Below are 19,177 nucleotides of genomic sequence, written 5' to 3' on the forward strand. Positions count from 1 at the left end.
CACCTATCTCTCTGTTGCCCAGCGGGCCGCACAGCTGAGCTCTGGTGCTCCACCAACACTAGCCCATGGTAGCCAGTGCTGGGCTAGCACCGGTACTTCACTGGAGCTAGGGTAAGCGGGCACACACTCTTTCAGATTGGGCCCTCAGAGTTGTTACACTATGAAAGAAATCCATAGTGTTTCAGTCACATTTCCAGGGTCATAATTTCCAGTAAGTGAAGGGAACTGTATTCATGACTGAAATCAATCGCCTATGTTTACATGATCACTAATCAGTTAAACAAGGGTTGAATGAGGCAGTACATGCACATGACAAACATAAATACTGTAGGACAGCATGTCTCAAACCCACTAGGTGGGACATGAACCAACTTCAGGTGGGTCGCGTAGCACCTTACTCAGCCACCACTGAAAATACAGAGCTAAAAGTATAGGGTAAAGAGCTGCTGGACAGTGTGGGTGTTCAGCAGGAGAGATGCATGTGTTTTGCCCTAAATAGGTGGGAAGATGAGATGCTGGAAAGCAGTTGGAGAAATATCCAAGTCTTTGAATGTTTGAATTCCAAGCTATGCAAAAATAACAGCACAGGTGCATTGTGTAATTGGCTGATCACAACTTAGACTTTAAGCCTGAACTGATGATGTTACTTTCGGCCATGACATCACTTCCAGGTTAATGACTTAATTTCCAGTGGGTCCTGGCAGACTGTCATTCTAAAAAGTGGGTCCCAAAGCTAAAAAGTTTGAGAAACACCGCTCCAGGGAGAATTCCATAAGTAAGACATTACACCAGACTAAAAAACCAAAAACTTGTTTTGTAAAGATTTAGGGTGCAATCCTAACCCCTTATATGTCAATGCTTTCCAGCACTGGCATAGTGGTGCCAATGGGACATGTGCTGCATCCTGCAGTTGGGTGTCACTCACGGAGGCCTCCTCAAAGTAAGGGAATGCTTGTTCCCTTACCTCAGAGCTGCACTGCCCTTATGTCAGTGCTGGAAAGCACTGACATAAGGGATTAGGATTGTGCCCTTAATAACTTAAAAGTGCAACATAGGTCATTCTCACTCTTGATTGTTCCTTGGAATATGACCTCAACTTGCAAACTGGCTTAAGTATTCTATGTCCTTTAAAGTACAAATTCCCTATTGTGAGGTCATCAATTTGATCAAAATGTGCTTTGCTCTTCCTGCCTGGAGTAGGACACTGTCAGAAATAAATACCTGTGACTATTCTCAGCATGCTGTGGCCCATGAGGAAATAATGTATGAACCTCAAAGAAATGGAGAATGAGTGTGCCTTATTGAATGAACAGACTATTTTGCCCCCAAGCTTGGCAGCAGAGTTGGCAATTCCTGTGTAATGATATTTACAAGCAGAGATTATATTTACCACAGAGAAGTTGAAGAGATCTACAGTGCAATGCAATACATTGTTTCATATTCTTCAGGTAGGTTTGTTACTACTATTTTCATTCCCATACAGCCAACACCACCCTCTTTTTCCCCTATATTTGCCACACATTTAACCAAACTGTCATTTCCATTTCAGGTCCCCAGTCTCAGTTCTTTGATTACAAAGTTCTATTAACCCAAAGACAGCAGCAATTCACAAAGATAATCAAGAAGAAAGGTCAGTGGCTTATGAAGGAAAGCACTGACCTTTTAGTAAACCTCCAGGGTTGCAACTCAGCACTAGTCTGAAGTATTAAAATGCCGGATATCCACGATCTCTCCGCGGACTATAATCTTGACACCATTCACTTTGTGCTACAGCTGTGTGCTATTGCTGTGACGAAAGGCCAGGACTGAAAGCAAGTAACAATGCATGAATATCAGCCTGGAAACCATGGAAGCTAAGCTTATAGCAGCATAGTAAGACAAATGCTAAACAACCAGCACTGATAACCTGAATATTTGTCTGAGTGCTGACTAAGGTCCTGGTAGTCATGAGCACAAGGAGAATGACTAGGTAACATGGGGTGGGAGGGATAAGAGTCAGGAGGACTTCTGCAATGCTGTTGGTGGAGACAGCTTTCCTTTGTGTTTGGTAAGATATAGGGTTCCCGTAGCAGTAATGGCTGGATCAAGTTTGACACAACTGGTATTCACATGCCAGTGCAATGGGCCACAAACAATAACAAGGTAGCTTAAAACGAACAGCCTCAGTTCGTCCTCCCAGTTGTGAAGTCTACAGTGATGCCCTCTATAGCAGTGGTCTTCAACCTTTTTCGTACCATGATCCCAAAATATAAATAAATAAAGTATGAGACTGGGGACCCCACTATCCATCCCAACCCCTTCCCAGGACCCTGTCCACCCAACCCTGTAATGTTCTTCCAGCACTGTTCACTGTAACCAAATATTCTGGTGCCTGAAGGAATACACTAGGTGCCTCCCCTTTACATGGTGGTGCTCTAGTCCAGTGGTCTTCAATCTTTTTCATTCCTGTAAGTTGCCACAACCCCACAACTGAGGCTTCACAACTCCATTGGAGTCCCAACCCCAAGTTTGAAAAACACTGCTCTATAGAAAAAGCTACAAGAAAATATCAAGAGAGATGCTATGGAAGGGAGTAGAGAAGGAATTACTCTGATTCCCTCTCCTTGATATTCCAGCTTTGCAGAATCCAGAGGGAGAAAAATATTCTGCAACTTGGTGATGAGGTTCTTAGAAGAGCAGCTCCGTAGTAACACCACACTATCTATACAGGGCAGCTCCTGCCACTAAAGCAAAAAGGGGAAGAAATGAATGACATGCAGGCCCAGTCCTATCCAACATTCTGAAGCCAATGCAGCCACAGTGCAGCCAAGAGGCAAGGGGACAAATGTTCTCTTACCATGAGGAGGCCTCCATGACTGCCCCCCCCACTTCAGGATGCAGTGCTGCCTCATTGGCATGGTTGCATTGGCATTGAAAAGTTGGACAGAATCAGGCCTTCAGTTAGGCAAGCTCTGTCATTGCACTGGACTCCTGCAGCCACAAACCACACCACATTCATTGCACTAGCCAGTTTGAAACCAAACTTACTTTCCTACCAGAAAGAAGTAACACAGATATCAAACTTAACACTATAGACTCAGCAGATTTGCAGAGTAGCATATACTGATCTTAATCTACGAAACAAACAAAAAGAGCAGCCAAATCTTGCATTTCCACAAAGTTCATGAAAAAAAGGAAATATAAAACAGCCTTGAGGGTAGAAATAAAGAAATACCAGAAGAGGAAAAACGGTTTTGTAAAGTGCAGAGGAGGTCCAAGATCTCCCCCCATCATGGCCGAGTCGAGCTACCAAAAATCTTAACTCCCCTTGCTTATTCATGAGCATATGAGATTGCTCCCCCTACTATTGCTACCACTTAAAAATCAGAAAGAGGAAAACAAAAGCGTGGGGGGACGGACAATAGTGACCATTTGGGTCATCAATTCCTCTCCCCACACACTTCTGCTATCTTCTTCCTTCTTCTTCTAATTAGCTTACTAACACAAAGAGAAGGCAGTGAAGGAATGTGGCAAGGGAGACCAACTGTCATGGTTGACTGAGGCACTGGATGTTCACAGGGCAGCATCACTGCCTGTGGCAACCACTTCACCTGGCCTGATTAGCATACCCCCTACCAGTGACATGGGAATTCAATAGTATTTGATATTTGTTTTAGGAATTGCAAAGCGCTTGATCAGTAAAGAAAAAAAAATTAGAAACAATTTTCTCTCACATTAAAACAAAAGGTCTACGAAACAGATTTGACTTTGTATAAATAATAATAATAATATACAGTATTTATATACCGCCTTTCTTGGTCTTTATTCAAGACTTTATTCAAGGCGGTTTACACAGGCAGGCTTATTAAATCCACGCAGGGATTTTTACAAATTGAAAGAAGGTTCTCTCTTTCAAGAACCACCACATTCAAGATGTTACACTCCGATCTGGTTTAACATTCTGGCCTCCATCCTCCCACGCTCCGAGCAGATGGAACAGCTCAGCTGCAGCTTGCCAGCTGCTTCAAGGTCGCACGGTGCCGGTGGCCTCGAACTGGCGACCTTGTGGATGTTAATCTTCAGGCAAATGGAGGCTCTACCCTCTAGACCAGACCTTCCTGCTCCTGTATAGGAGCAACAGGGCATCCTGAACACAGCGTTATGCTTGACAATTAGGCACGGTCTACCCATGCAACAGAATAAGGTGGTAGAGAGACCCGTATCACTTCAGACTATGAGTGGGATATAACCAGTTTTATGCTTCTCCCACTTAGAAGTCTACTTGCAGGTAAAGCACCAAAACATCAGAAGGAAAGGTTCACACCCAACCAATTTCCTATTGTGCTATTTTTCTACGTAGAACTTGTTGTGCTAGGTTGGCAACCTTCAGTCTTGAAAGGCTATGGTATAAGCCTACAGCACCAGGTATTCCCAGGTGGTCTCCCATCCAAGTACTAACCAGGCCTGACCCTGCTTAGCTTCCAAGATCAGCTGAGATCAGGCATGTGTGCTAGTGTTTTGTGTACTGTCCATTTCACCATTGCATGACCACCTAATTCTGCGGCACACAGAGACCAAGCTTCAGTTGCCAAAATATATTCCTGATCTACCTGTAGTTGACAACTTTCAAAAAAAGAAAATATCTACAGATATTTCTTCTATGACACCAGAGTTATGCAATAGGCCATGACAAGCAAGAACGTTTTATTTACCCACTTAAAGTTGTAACACTTATAAGCCTATCTGACAAACCTTTATTAATATTATCTTATAAACTGGTAGGTCTAAACATTGAAAATTCAATCTTTAACTGCACAGCTAACAATTCTATTCACTCACTATTCCTATGATTTGGCGGGGGGGGGGGAGACAGGAGTGCAAATATTTTAGATATTTCCTTGTCTGAATATAGTATAACAGCATCCTGATGCTTCATCAGGATCTCCCTCCAGGAATTGAAACAGCATTCTACTCACATAACGGGTCCAATTCCTTGCATAAGCAGAATGCTCCTTCCATTCCTAGAGGGAGCTCCCTGTGGCGGGAGATCTACTCAGGATGCTACCCATACTGTAGAACTGTATAATTCTTCCTTACTGACTTAATGTGCAATTTGGAAGGGGAAAGTGAGAGTAATTACTGATGTAATAAAACATGAACATACTGGAGATAACTCCATGGAATTTTAATTAGGGAAAAGCAGAATGTGTTATGATTTTCCTGTCCCCAAGTGTACATCTCATTTTCATGGATTGTTTTTTCTTTTTTTGTTTTGCAAATTTAGTTTCATTTTTCAACATAGAGACATAAAAGGAATTATGATGCAGCAAAGTATAAGCCCCAGTCTTCTTATAAAGACATTTAACACAGCTTCACCCTTTATCCTTTGCGCCGTGGAAATATGGTAAAATATTAAGATATCTGAGGGGTTGATTCCTTTTAATTTATTTGCACTTACATCCTGCTTAAACTAAGACCACAGCAAGCCAAGCTAGGGCAGTGAAAGATTAACACCCCTACCATGGTAACATGCTTGAAAAAGAAGCTTAACTTTATCCTTAAGGCACATAAAACATCTTACGTGCATTACCGATGGAGAACTTTAATAAACCCAGTATAGTATTTGGTACTCTTACTCCTGAAGAAGAAAGAGTAAGCTTTATGGAAACAGCAGGAGAACAAGTTGCAAATATTACATTCATAATATTCTTGAACTATTTTGTTGGGGGAAAAACACGAAGTCCCAAAATATTTTAATTTTATTACAAAGGGACAATTCTAGTTACACACCAATAAGACAAACTTGGTCAACCAGGGCCTAAATGTAACACACAATTTCAGATAACCCCATGACAAATTCTTACCTTAACTACGGCTCTAAAATTATTACCTCTTTTTCAGACTAGCCTTTTCCACGGACTTCACATCACCACACTGACCAATTTTTATAAGTGTCTGCTAAGGACTTCTGAGGTTGTATTTAAATGTGGCCTCCTTTAAATCCAAGTCTGAGGCTTTCAAGTGGCATTAATCTTTCTTTCCCATCTGTTACAGTTTTTCCCAAGATTATCATGGCAACAGAAAGTTAAAATATGAATTATTCTTTAAAACGTTGTTTTTCACTTACAGTAACATAAATAATATATAACCCACTCATGCATAACACACACACAAAATCTTGGGAGATGCAGAAAATAAAATCATATTCAACAAGCTGATACAAAATATATTTTGAGAAACCTTTGTATAAGCCAGCCCGTCCTGTCACATGGTTTGTTTCAGTCTAGAAACGTCCAAGTGTTGTGCATCCTCATTAGGAGTTCATTAATCCATTCCATTTCAAAAGGTTTTAAACTGGTGGTTTTTCTGTATTATAATGCTTTGTAAGTTTATGCTAAAGGCAGAATATGAACTCCAATCTCTGCAGCTGCCACCCACTCTAAACGTACGAGTCATATTCAGGAAGAAATCAATATGTGACAATATCAAGAGGTTAATGGATATGTCTCTTTCATATATCATCCTTCAAACAATGAGTTTTCACTAGGGTTGCAATGTTTACTCAATAAATCTGATTGATAAAAATGTGCCCTATTGATTGGACAATTTTTAAAAAAAAAATCAATCAATGTTTTTAAAACAAATACATATAAACATTGTGAGAGGCAGGTCATCCTCTTAAGAGAGGCATTAAGACAGTGGCACACACTAAGGCACACACCACCACCACCATCACAGAAACCATACTGTTTTCTTCAGAACTATTGGTTCTGTTCATATACAGATTTATAAAGCTAATTAATCAATTATAACATACAATTAATGAGCTTTCTTTAATTGGGTGACAGCCCCAGTGCTCAAACATTTCACTATATAGTTGCTACTGCCAAGTGCACAGTTGTGTCTTTTAAATGAAACTCAATGCATGCAGTCTGGAGTCTTTCTGCTGGATGGATCACAAAGGCTCCAGGAATTCTATGGAAAGTAGAAAGGCTTTTTGGAATGACTCTGAATATGCTGGCAAACTAGGGACATTAAAAGTATCTCACTGAAGGGAATATTTCTGCAATCTGTGCCTTTAGCATGACTGGTGATCTACCAAGCCAAATGCAGCCCACCAATTCCCAGTGCGATTAAAAAACAGGAGGTTTATCATGTCAAAAATTGGCTTGGTATAGTCCTGGTCTATAATATCTTAAGAAGCAAATAGGCAAACTACAACTTCATACTTTAAAAGCTATCCTGTGTTCTGTTAAAGGAGAATGGAGGCGAATTTCACAAGAATGAAATTAAAATTGAGTATGGAAGGTAGAGAGAAGAAAGAACAAGATGAGAAACACACTCTGGAGCCTCAAGCAATAAGGTAAAATATTGCATCACTATGGAGAGAACTGGAAAGAGAACATGCTCCTGATAACAAACACCATCTCCAGAAGCACCATGTCTTCTTAAAACTGATTTTTCACTAAACAGTTTCCCAAGTACAATACTTTTCCCTTAAGATCCTGATATACATTTTGCTTCATACACACGTGTACAGGTTTTCACAGTTCTTCAGAGTAAATTCTTATTTTCTCTTAGAGAAAACTGCAGGCTCTAATACACTATCCAGTGTTATTACAACCGTTTCATCTATTCCAGCCTTCCCATAACCAAAGGGCAGAATTTATTCATATTTAACATAAGACATAAGGTGGATGTTACAAAATATTTATTTTATGGGTACTAAAGCCACAGCAAATCTAACATGTATTAATAACACACTTGAACAGACTACAAACTGAAGGTTACTTTGACATGGCTGGCAAGGCAAATTTTGCAGTTCTAAAAAAGAAAGTAAGACATCTTCACAATTCGTAACCTGATGGGAGCCATTATCCTCTCAGTCTTCCATGCTATTTCTCATCAAAAGCCTATTCAACAGTGCTGTTTTGACTACATCTTCAACGGTACTAGTACTTTCAGAGAGCGCTCAGAAGCACACAATTTCTAACCCACATTACTAGCATCCTTGGTTACTGAAAAGGAGATAAATGTCAAAAGTCTATTTAGTACACCTTTACCACTTCTGCTACTATTTACTTTCTCTTCACAGCTTCCCTAGGCAAAATATCCATAAGATACCTTCTCAAGATAATTAAGAATGTTGCTTTTAGTATGGGGTATTTGTTGTATACTGTACCATTAACAGTTCTTACAACTCAGCAGTTCAGAGAATAAAGGGCTCTACGCTTGTGATGTCTCGTAGACCTATACACGCATTACTCCACATGTATACATTACTCCACATGTATTGTGGGCATGAAAATACAACAAACATGAACATTCCGCAGCTACAAAGCTGAACTTCTTGATGCAAGCAATTTTGGTGTGGTATGACCCAATTCTCTGCCCCAAAGAATAGTTTCAACCATTCTTCTAACAACAGCAAAAGAGGAATTAGGTTTGTTCCTTCTACAGTGCAATCCTATACCTGTCTACTCAGAAGTCAGTCCTATAGAGTTCAGATGAACTTACTCCCAGGTAAGTGTGTAGAGGATTGCAACCACAGTCATACATAACTCAAATCCTAGATATGATACATATATGTGGAAAACTTCTGATGTGGTGTTAGTGATTTTCAGTCCTGACAATATTTGTGTTTATGGTAAGATTATATAATTATGATTCTACAATTATGGCCTTGAAGCACAGAAAAAAGGAGCGAATGAGAGACACTGCATAGGACAAAAGCAAAGACAATGCAATATTCGTCTCACCTTGAGAGTGGCCTTTGTGCTGTCACATCAGCTTATATCAGCACCAAAGCTCAGCTGGGTTGATTACCCTAATTAGGAGTTAAATTAATACACCATAGTCCTTAATATCCATGCCACCATTGTTTCACGGGTGCCATTATCTGCTTGTGTTACTGAGCAACACAGAGCAGGTTAAAGTAGAAGTTCATTTACAAAAGGAAACTCAAACCAAAAGCCCACATTTTCATTAAACTGTTGGACGAGCAAATTCTATTTTGGCTGATGACAGTAAAACCCAGCCATGCTCCCTTACAATGAAAGACAGGATAGTAAAAGACATCTGTACTACATGGAAATGGAGCAGGGAACTAATAACAATGCAAAATACTTTTGAAAAAAAATAATAATTTTGATACATTTGTAGCATTGTCAATTTTGTGAGGCAATTCATACCTTTTGATCTTTACATTTCAAAAAACTAGGATGCTACCAGACTCGTAGGCAGGTGTGGGTGATGAGTAAGCCACATTGCAGATTATGAATTTATGTAGGGTAACATTAAGCCTTGGATGTAGGATGTGGCCAGAGGCTGAGTAGCTGTAACCACCCGATTAGTTCTCATATGTAGCGTTACTGAATTTTTTTTATGAAATAAGTTACTTCTGCTGGAGGAGATAGAACTTTCCACCCTAGCAGCAAGAGGCTGAGTTGAAATTCTTACCACATAGAACTATGAAGAGATATAAGGACCAGTCCTACATTATGCAGAGCCTTTGGGATCACCAGAGGTCTGATTTTATTGTGCTACTGTTAGTTATGTTTCCTGCCATGTTGTCTTGTTCCCAATTTCCCTTCTTGGTCTCTGAATTTGAAATACTACATACTGGTGTGCTTCATGAACTGCTGTCAATACATTGCATATACTGGAGACACATTTCTAACTTCATTGTGCCAGTTATAACCTATATAACATATATAACCTCAGTCAAACCACTGGGCCTTGGCTGAATGGCATTCTAGCCTACTGACCACACTCAAAGCAGCTCTGTTGCTTAGCCTAACCTTTGTCGAGCTAGCAAACAAATATAGTAAGGAAGCAGAATAAGGTCTTATTTTTTGACAGCAAAAGCATAATAGTGTGAAACTTTAAATGCATAATATGTTAAGCTGATAGATACACAGTTAGCAGCAATAATGGATAAAGTACTTCAAGAGATTACAAATCGAGTTGCTGCCAAGTCAAAACTGACAGCTGCCTGAAAAAAAACTAGTAATCTGGCATGCAGCAAAAGGTACCATTTTCTACCTTTGTTCCACTGCTTTGTAATACAGACAGAATGTTATCACTTAATGCACACTGAAAGTTTAAACAAGAACGATCAGAATAAAATGAGCCAATAATGCAATTTCTTGAGCTGCAAGAAATAGATAATGTTACGGGTAGCAAAAAGAGAACAACATGCACAACACTCAATTCATAGCCTGGATACATGTTCACATGTGGGATAAGTGTGTTCATGCCATTCTGAACATGCAGTGAAGCGATCATGCTCCTTCTACTTGGTCAGCAACGAAAATACGTAGAGCAAATTTAAAAAATGTGGACTTGGGCTCAAGACAGAGCAATCTCAAGACCACAATACACTCATGATCAGACTACATACAGGGTACTTGCAACACACAACCACATACAGGGTACTTGCAATACACAACCAGGGTCATGTGACTAAACTCTAGCATCTACTCAGAGCTTCTAAGGTAATTTTTATAAAGCACTTTTCAATCACCCAGTTTAATTCAAATCATAATACATTTAAATGTAATTTATGGTACTCGCTCCATTTTGTTCGCCAAGTCTGAAGAAGGAATAATAATTTAACACCAAATGCTCTAATTGAGTAATAAGTCTGCTTAATCAATTCATTCATTAATCAGACATTTTAAAATATAAAAGGATTTTAACTGCTGGTGTCCTTTTTTACAAAGTACTCTATACTTCCCTAAGTAACTTCAGTTCAGAGATACCTCATCACGAATGGTACAGTTAATGTTCTTTCTCTCCATACATACACATATACATACTTGAATGGGATATGCATTGCCCACATCCCAGGTTGGGGACATTTCATTCTGTCAACAGAGACTGAAAGTAATCTGCTCCTCTACCTCCTTTCCCTGATTTATAGCAGCATTGTACACTGGTTTGTATGTGCACAAAGCCAGACATTTTGGGGAGGAACGCACAGCAGAATCCAGGAAGTATCTGTGGGTTCAAAATGCTACTTGGCACACAAACCAATTACTGTATTGGGGTGACTGTTCTGAACATTCTTGATACATTCCTTCCCTCAACGAAACAGTTTCCTCAACAATATATAATTTGTCTATATGACTTGGTCATGATGAACAGTCATATTAATTATGTACTCTCAAAATACCACACGTAAGAGATGTGACATTTCTTTAAACTGGATATTCGATCTATTAATACAAAAAGCAAGGTAATTAACCAACTAAATGGCTGGGCCCAACAGCCTGGTCTAACCATTGGCAAAATTAATTTCACAACAAAGAGCCCTTTCAGATAAGTGAACTACCAGTAGAATAGCTTTCAACCCTCCTGAGAGTATTACTATAATTACAACAGCAGCGTCAACGTAGATGGTGTTTTACAGATGAGAAGACCAGCCCTGTTCCAAGGGGCTCAGAACCTAAAAACAGACACTAGAGACGACAGATAAAGGGAAGAGAGTGGTGATAGCAAAAACAGGCAACAATATGCCATTATTTAGTGTACACAACCTAGGCTTAGTTGCAATTTGGCAAAGAAACTACAGAACTGTGTAAAAACTGTGTAAAAAAAGAAAAAAGGTGGATTTTGATGAGGGATTTGAAGAAAGTTACAGAGGAGGAATAATTTAGGTCAGCGTTTCTCAAAGTGTGGGTTGGAACCCACCTGGTGGGTTGTGACCTGATTTCTAGTGGGTCCTGCAGAGCCCCCAATGAAAACATGAGTGATGGAAAGATCAGATAACTAATTGCCTCAAGTCTTGAGGCTATTCAAAAACTAGGTAGCTGCTAACTGCACAGCAAAGAGCTGAGCTCCTGCAGTTTGCAAGATTGTCCTGCAAACAGCTGAGCTCCTTCAGTTTGCAAGCTCATGTAAATACAGGGAAATAAATGTTTGAGCTCTTTCTGGTGTGTTTTTTTGCAAGTTGGTCAATGACCAGTAGTGGGGCAGGTGAAAGCTGGGTAATATAACTAAGAGCCCAAACCTATCCAACTTTCCAGCACCGGTGTAGCCATAATGCAGCCCTGAGGTAAGGGAATAAATGTTACCATGCCTTGAGCAGGCTTCTGTGACGTCCTCCCCACCACAGGACGCAGTGCACGTCCCATTGGCATGGCTACACCGGCAGTGGAAAACTGGATAGAATTGGGCCCTAACAGTCCAATCCTGAAGGTGGAGGCTCAGCACCAACACTGGGCCAGTTAGGATTAGGTTCTAAGCCCCTCAAACCTTGAGGCTATTCATTAGGGCTGCTCATTATGAGAAATGGATCAAGTTTTTTTTGCGAACAACATTACTTGTAAATAAATACAAATATTATTTCTTTCTAGATCACCTTTTTTAACTTTTGTAAATCTAATGGCCAGAGTGCCATTAAAAAAATTTCTATTGGGGAACCACTGGGGACATTGGGGAACCACTGGGGAACCAGTGGGAACATTGGGGAACCACTGATTGAGGTAATGGGAGGAGCTCGAGGTATTAAAGGGCAACAGCAAAAGAAGAAGGAGCAGGAGCAGCTCCTCTTTGAAGGAGCTGGAAGCAGAGAAGAACAGAAGGAATGAAGGTCATGGACTGGAGTGCAGTGAGATACGAGAATGGAGAGGAAAGGAAGGGAAAGGCCATGGAGAGTTATATTATTTTGCCAAGAGAACAGCAAAAGTTATCACACATCACAGGCATATGTAAGGTAAATGTATGATAAAATGTTCATTTGTCACTACCCCAAAAATCTAAATAAAATGTCTTTTAAGTGCAGGCATCTGAAAGCTTCACTCACTAGCTTTAAGAACTTAAGTAAACAATGTAAAGCTTAAATCGAGTACTGTACTTGCATAGACTCTACCACCCACCCACCCAGAACAGATGAAAACAACTCTTCTATAAATTTCTAATGATATTTTATATCTCATACAAATGGGCTTTCCACAGAACTGATTGTAGCATATTTTCTTTGTTCTGTACACCAGTAACTCTTCCCACTCACCCTGTTCTATTTTGACAAAGTAATTATGTCCGAATGTATGTTCTTCTATATTGGAGATTAGGGAGATACAAAACTACCTGTATTTGCAGAATGACCTTACATCAAACAATTAACTGTACTTTTCTTTGATCCATTTCTTTACATATACAGATATTGTGATCCATTTAAATTTTGTGCGCTGCTCATCATGTCTCCTGGAAGTATTTCAGAATGTATCTCAAGGGTTCAAGTTGCATGTGGGGATGGGTTGGTGGTTGGGTTTGTTCTGGAAATACAAACTCTTTGATGTTTGGCATTTTATTCCAATTATTTGCAAAAAAATGTATTTCCATTGGCAGTACCCTTATGTTGAGTCAATAGTTTTAGCAAGGGTTTTAGGAAGAGAGCTAGCAAAACGTAACAATCCACAGACCCCCTATAATAACCAAATTCCTTTAGTGGTTCTATGTGTTAAGTGTAATACTGGATTTTCTTTCATATCGGTTCTATACATTGCATTTACCTGCAAATTGCTAGCATTATCTTGTTTCTGCTGTCACTGTCAGCTTCACTTTTGTTATACTACCTGTAAATTATATTGCCACTTTATTCTTGAGATAATAACAATGTTTTTCATGGATCAGAGTTACAGAGATCTTGAACTATCCATGAAAATCAAGAAGAATGCTAAAGTTGACTTTGAGATGCAGTCAGGACTAAATCCATAATAATTACGTATGCTACTTTGATCAGCTACTATTGATCATAATGTAAAATAATCAATATAAGGGGAAGTAGTCATGGGGTTAAACAGTTCCTTGAAGGAGGCACTTTTTGGTAGGAAAACACTGTGGGGGTAAAGGATTAATGTCCCATAGATCTGTGGTGCAGTCCCTAATTGAATCATAGCTACACGCAAATGCTATTCACAAGTTAGCTAAAGGTTTGGTAAATCTACATGCTGCCAACATTTGTTTAGTTTGACCTTGAGTATTCCTGCAAGTCACTGCCTCCAGCACCTGATCCCCTAGACACATTTATTTAAGTTCTGATTATCTGAATTACTTCCAGGTTAATGCGCATGGGATCATAGCCTTACACTAGAAAGAACACTTGCTCTATGTTGTTGATGTAATCCTTAAAACTGAAGGTGGGGGTTAAAAGGCTGAATCACAGATGTAAACACAAAGCAAAATAGAAATAAAAACCAACTCCCTGCAGGCAGAAAGCTAGCATGTCAAGAAGTAGACTAGACTAAAATTCCATGTTAGTTTTTTAATAGAAGGCAATTTATTCTAAACTGACACAGCCCAAAGATGCCTGTACTATATACTTCCATACAGATAATTTATCCAGTTTTGAACAAACAGAATATATATTCACAACATATTACAACACTAAAAAAATTTTCCACATCTATTCTTGCATTATACCATACTTATGTATGTATTCTCTTCTAAAGACAATAAAAAGCTGCCATTGTACAGTATCTTGAAGTTATCAGCTTATATATAGCAAATATTACTAATGACACCCATGCAGTAATGAAAAACCAAACTCTCAGTGCATGTATTAAGAGTAGACAATACAGCTTGTGTAACATCACCTCTTTAACATAAGTCATCCAAAGCACCACAAAGCACTCCAGTCTGCATGCCCCATAAAACAAAGCCATGAAGGCAGAGTTTAGGGTAAAAATGTTGCTGCCTCCTTCCTTCTGCCTCATGAGTATATCCTGGGATCTACAGATCCCCAAAAACCAAAATTGCAGACTTTTGCTGAGTTAGGAAGCAAAAGTTTCCAATCACAGACAGTTGGTAGATGTTATTTACTTTAAAATTAAGCAATGGCCTGTAAAAACTAGTCCTTTTTAATAGAACAATTTCTGCCAAAGGCAATGATCAAAATCTGTATACCTGTCTGCTTCAGACAATTTAGAGCCCATCAAAACTTTGTTTGAAAATAGGCTCACAGGACTACAGAAACCACTGTAAGACAGACTTGTCACTTCCAAAGTGTCCTAAAACCAGCACGTATGCAAAACTATCAGATAAAATACTCATACCTAACAAAGCCATGGAAAAGATGCCAGTATTTGTTCTGTAGAACCCCCTGAAGCAGCACCTTCCCTGCTAACAACTTCCATAGGGATTGCCGCATTAGACTACAAACAGCAAAAAAAATAACAGAGACTTGTGGCATCTTAAAGACGAACAACAAATGTGTCAGTCTTCAAGGTGCAACAAGACTCCTTTGTTGCGTTTCCATTGATCAAGCAATGTTATTTTTGTAAAAAAAAACCCATTATGAATTTAGGAGGGCCAGTCACAGAGGCCTTCTCAACGTAAGTGAACAGGAGCAATGATGATGGAAAGTTGGATAGGATTGGGCCCTTAGTCAGTACCTAGAACAATGATTTTCAGCCTTTTTCATCTCATGGCATACTGACAATTGTCAAGGTATACCATAAGTTCTTGGACAACTGACAAGGCACACCATGCTGTTGGTGGGTGCTTATATCCCTCAATGGTCCTATTAAGAAATGATCCTCTACCAAACCCCTGTGGCACACCTGGGGACCATTCATGGCACACCAGTGTACCACAGCACAGATGTTAAAAATGGCTAATCTAGCAATCTTTTAAAAGGCAGCATGACCTCAAAAAACATGCCACAAGTCTATGTCCATGAGGCACACTTGGCCCTTAGCGCTTTTGGAAGAGCAAAGATGAAGCCACTGCCCTTATTTGAACCCATTTCTGCCCAGCCCACAAGTGTACACATTTGATCCCTGTTGTGTATATGCAACATTGGGCAGAAAAGGCTTTTAAGAAACCTTCTTGTTGTAGTCTGTGAGGCAGAATGTGAGTGCTTTACACACACACACACACACCCCGCAACATTTCACCTCTTCAAAACATAGTACAGTACAGCATGTGTCAGCCCAAGGGGGTCAAGTCATAAGAAAATAAGAACAGCCCCGCTGGATCAGGCCATAGGCCCATCTAGTCCAGCTTCCTGTATCTCACAGTGGCCCACCAAATGCCCCAGGGAGTACACCAGATAACAGGAGACCTGCATCCTGGTGCCCTCCCTTGCATCTGGCGTAGCCCATTTCTAATATCAGGAGGTTGCACATACACATCATGGCTTGTAACCCGTAATGGATTTTTCTCCAGAAACTTGTCCAATCCCCCTTTAAAGGCATGTAGGCCAGATGCCATCACAGCATCCTGTGGCAAGGAGTTCCACAGACCAACCCTACGCTGAGTAAAGGACCACAGTCAGGTGCCTTCTTATGCGCCAGTGCCCTCCTCGCTCTGTGGCTCTGCTCACCTTGTGGTCCAGGACACTGATGTAACCTTCCAGGGGCCGGGCAGGCAGCCCCGGTAGGCGTCGCTGGCCGCTGCTGCCCAGTGGCTGTGGGCTCTCCGGCTTCTGGCTGGCTGTCACCGCCACCTGCTGCTGGCTGTGCTCTTTCTGGCTGCCTGCTCCTCCTCCTCCACCACCGCCGATGCTGCCGTACATGAGCAACAAGCTGGTGCACATGGTGGTGGTGAGCGCCAAAGACACAGCCAGTCCGTGTCGCTGCAAGGGGGACAGGGAAAGAGGCACACGCTGAGACCTGGCTGGGGGCGCGGGGAGGGCAAGGCTGGGACCCCGAGCTTGAGCGGGCGGCGGCGGCAGAGCCAAGCCCACCACCCCCAGCCGTCTCTGCAGCCCCTCCGCTTGCCCTCCCTGCTGCCAGGCAGGCGCACGGCTTTCCTCACGCTTCCTTCGCCGCCCCGCTTCCCGCCCCTTCCAACCCAGCAGCGGCGCTGCCGCGCGAACCGAGCCCCTCGAGCACCCCGGGGAAGTGCCCAGTGGGTTCGCCCTCAGGGCAAGGCGACGCACCGCGCCCCTCCTCCTCCAAGGGGACCCTCCCGCCAGTTCCCGTCCCGAAAGGAGAAGGGGAGGGGCTGGCTTAGGAAGTTTGGACTTCTGCAAGGGCCGGCGGGCGCGAGGAATGGTCGAAGGGGGGCGGACGGAGCGCTCTTTCTTGGGGCGCTCCGCTGAGCTGCTGGGGAGGGGGCCATCTACTGCACCCCCCTTGCAAGTGGCAAACCCAGGAAAAAGCGCAGCTGGTTAGTGGAGTTTGCCCCTCCCCACACACACAGCCCTATGCATACCTACTCTGAAGTAAGTTCCATTATAGTCAATGGGGCTTACTCCCAGGAAAGTGTGGATAGGATTGGAGCCTGAGAGCCCAATCCTATGCAAGCCTACTAAGAAGTAAGTCCCATTATACTCAATGGGCCTTATTCCCAGGACAGCGTGGATAGGATTGGAGCCTGAGTTTAATCCTATGCATGTCTACTCAGAATTAAGTTCCATTATAGTCAATGGGGTTTACTCCCAGGAAAATGTGGATAGGCTTGGAGCCTTAAAGCCCAATCCTATGCATGCCTACTAAGAAGTCCCGTTATAGTCAATGGTCTTACTCCCAGGAAAGCGTGGATAAGATTGGAGCCTTAGGCAACACTTTCCTGGGAGTAAGCCCAATTGGCTCCAATGGGTAGGCATGCATAGAATCGGGCTGTCAGTCCGCTTGCTCTTTCCCGAACCCCTTTCCTAGCCCCGTCCTTCTCACCTTTCTCCAGGTGCCTTCCGTCGCCCCTCAGGTCCATGCCTTCCTCCTGCTGCCCCCTTGGCTCGTGCATTTCCAAACCCCTGCTCGGAATTGTTGCGCCCGCATGCATCCGAGACCGGCGGACTGAAAGTTCTTCTCCCCTGCTTCCTGCAGGTCACCGAGTCCCCCGTTAGCAAAATCACCACCACCACCACCCCAAATAAACCGGACCGGCTGCACGCCCAGACCAGGCTGCAATAACCCCCAAGCCGATCCATGCACCCTCCTCCAAACCCCCCACCAGATCGGGTGGTCTCGTTCCAGGTACCCGGAGGTGATCCTGCCATGGACTTACCACCAGCGTCTTCATTTTTGTGCACCTCCTTGAGACCGAGATCTCAGGCGAGAGCATCAGAAGCCACTTTTCCCTCTAAGGTTTCCATTGCGAACAAGCCCCTGACGTGCTTCTTGTCAGAGCCTGGGAGCGAAGAGTCCAAAGCCACGGGCAGCAGCAGCAGCAGCACCAGAATCCAGCCAGCCTTGAGCACGGCTGATACACAGATTAGAGGCAGAATTAAAACTGGACCCTTTTAGAGTCTCCCAGTGATCTGCACAAGTGCCGCCTATCGTCGCCTTCTGGGTCCTAAACTACGCTGGGTCCAGTCTCATTCGCAGCTTCTGAGACCATTTCAAGCTCTTTTGAAAGTTAACAGTTGCTTTTCTATTGAGCCGTATTTATTCCTAGGTGGAAATCTGATCTTATTAGAGAAGCTACTTCTGTTTCTTTAGGTAGGGGACAAAAAAGAAGTCATCGCAGAAGACTGAGGTGGGAAAGAAAAATGCATCCTGCGGTATTACACTCAGGGCCCAATCCTATCCAACTTTCCAGCACCAATGCAGCCACAACACAGCCCAGACATAAGGGAATAAATGTTCCCTTACCTTGAGAAGGCCACTGTGACTGCCTCTCCACTGCAGCATGCAGCACATGCCTCCTTGGCATGGTTGCATCAATGCTTGAAAGTTGGATAGGATTTGACCCTCACAGCTCTACAATGTCATATTGAATTAGAGGGTGGTCTTCTGATCAATAGAAATGATACATTTTGAAAATATAATGGCATTGCATACTCACAGGATAATACCAGCTTTGCCCTTTCTAAATTCTGTTTGAAACACAATCAGCGTATATTAATTATGTTTTATCCTCATTAAACATTCATTGCCTTTTCTAATAATTGATGCCTCTGTGTGTATATGTGCCTGTGTCTGTGCATATGGGTGCCTGCTTTAGAAATCCTTTTCAGTAGAAGATTGTGCTTTCCATCAATGATATCATTTACACTTATTTTTAGCATTTTTAAAAAATATTTCCACATTCTGTTTCTGCGTCTCAATTATTGCCCTTTTTAGCATTTTCTTAGTCTGATGATGTGTATCAGTAAGTCTCATCCTATTGTCCCCATCCTATCATCCTCATCATACTTTCAGTGTAACAGTTACTCATACTATAGTATACTATACTACTATACTCATACTATATTATATCATATTGCATCCCATTGTCATTAAAATGGATAGATAGTAGCTATCTC

General features: G+C 41.9%; 1 protein-coding gene across 1 annotated transcript in view; it reads right to left on the reverse strand.

The window, feature by feature from the left end:
• The window catches only part of ST6GALNAC5 (ST6 N-acetylgalactosaminide alpha-2,6-sialyltransferase 5), a 95,774-nt gene extending 77,914 nt beyond the window's left edge, over positions 1 to 17,860 (reverse strand). Inside the window, exons 1-2 of the mRNA XM_066624583.1 lie at positions 17,604 to 17,860; positions 16,310 to 17,030 (exon numbers count right to left, since the gene is read on the reverse strand). Coding sequence (XP_066480680.1) covers positions 16,310 to 17,030; positions 17,604 to 17,860 — 978 coding nt within the window. The remainder of the gene's footprint in view (positions 1 to 16,309; positions 17,031 to 17,603) is intronic.
• Positions 17,861 to 19,177: the final 1,317 nt, after the last annotated feature.

Source organism: Tiliqua scincoides, chromosome 4 (assembly GCF_035046505.1).
Source record: "Tiliqua scincoides isolate rTilSci1 chromosome 4, rTilSci1.hap2, whole genome shotgun sequence".
NCBI classification, from domain to species: domain Eukaryota; kingdom Metazoa; phylum Chordata; class Lepidosauria; order Squamata; family Scincidae; genus Tiliqua; species Tiliqua scincoides.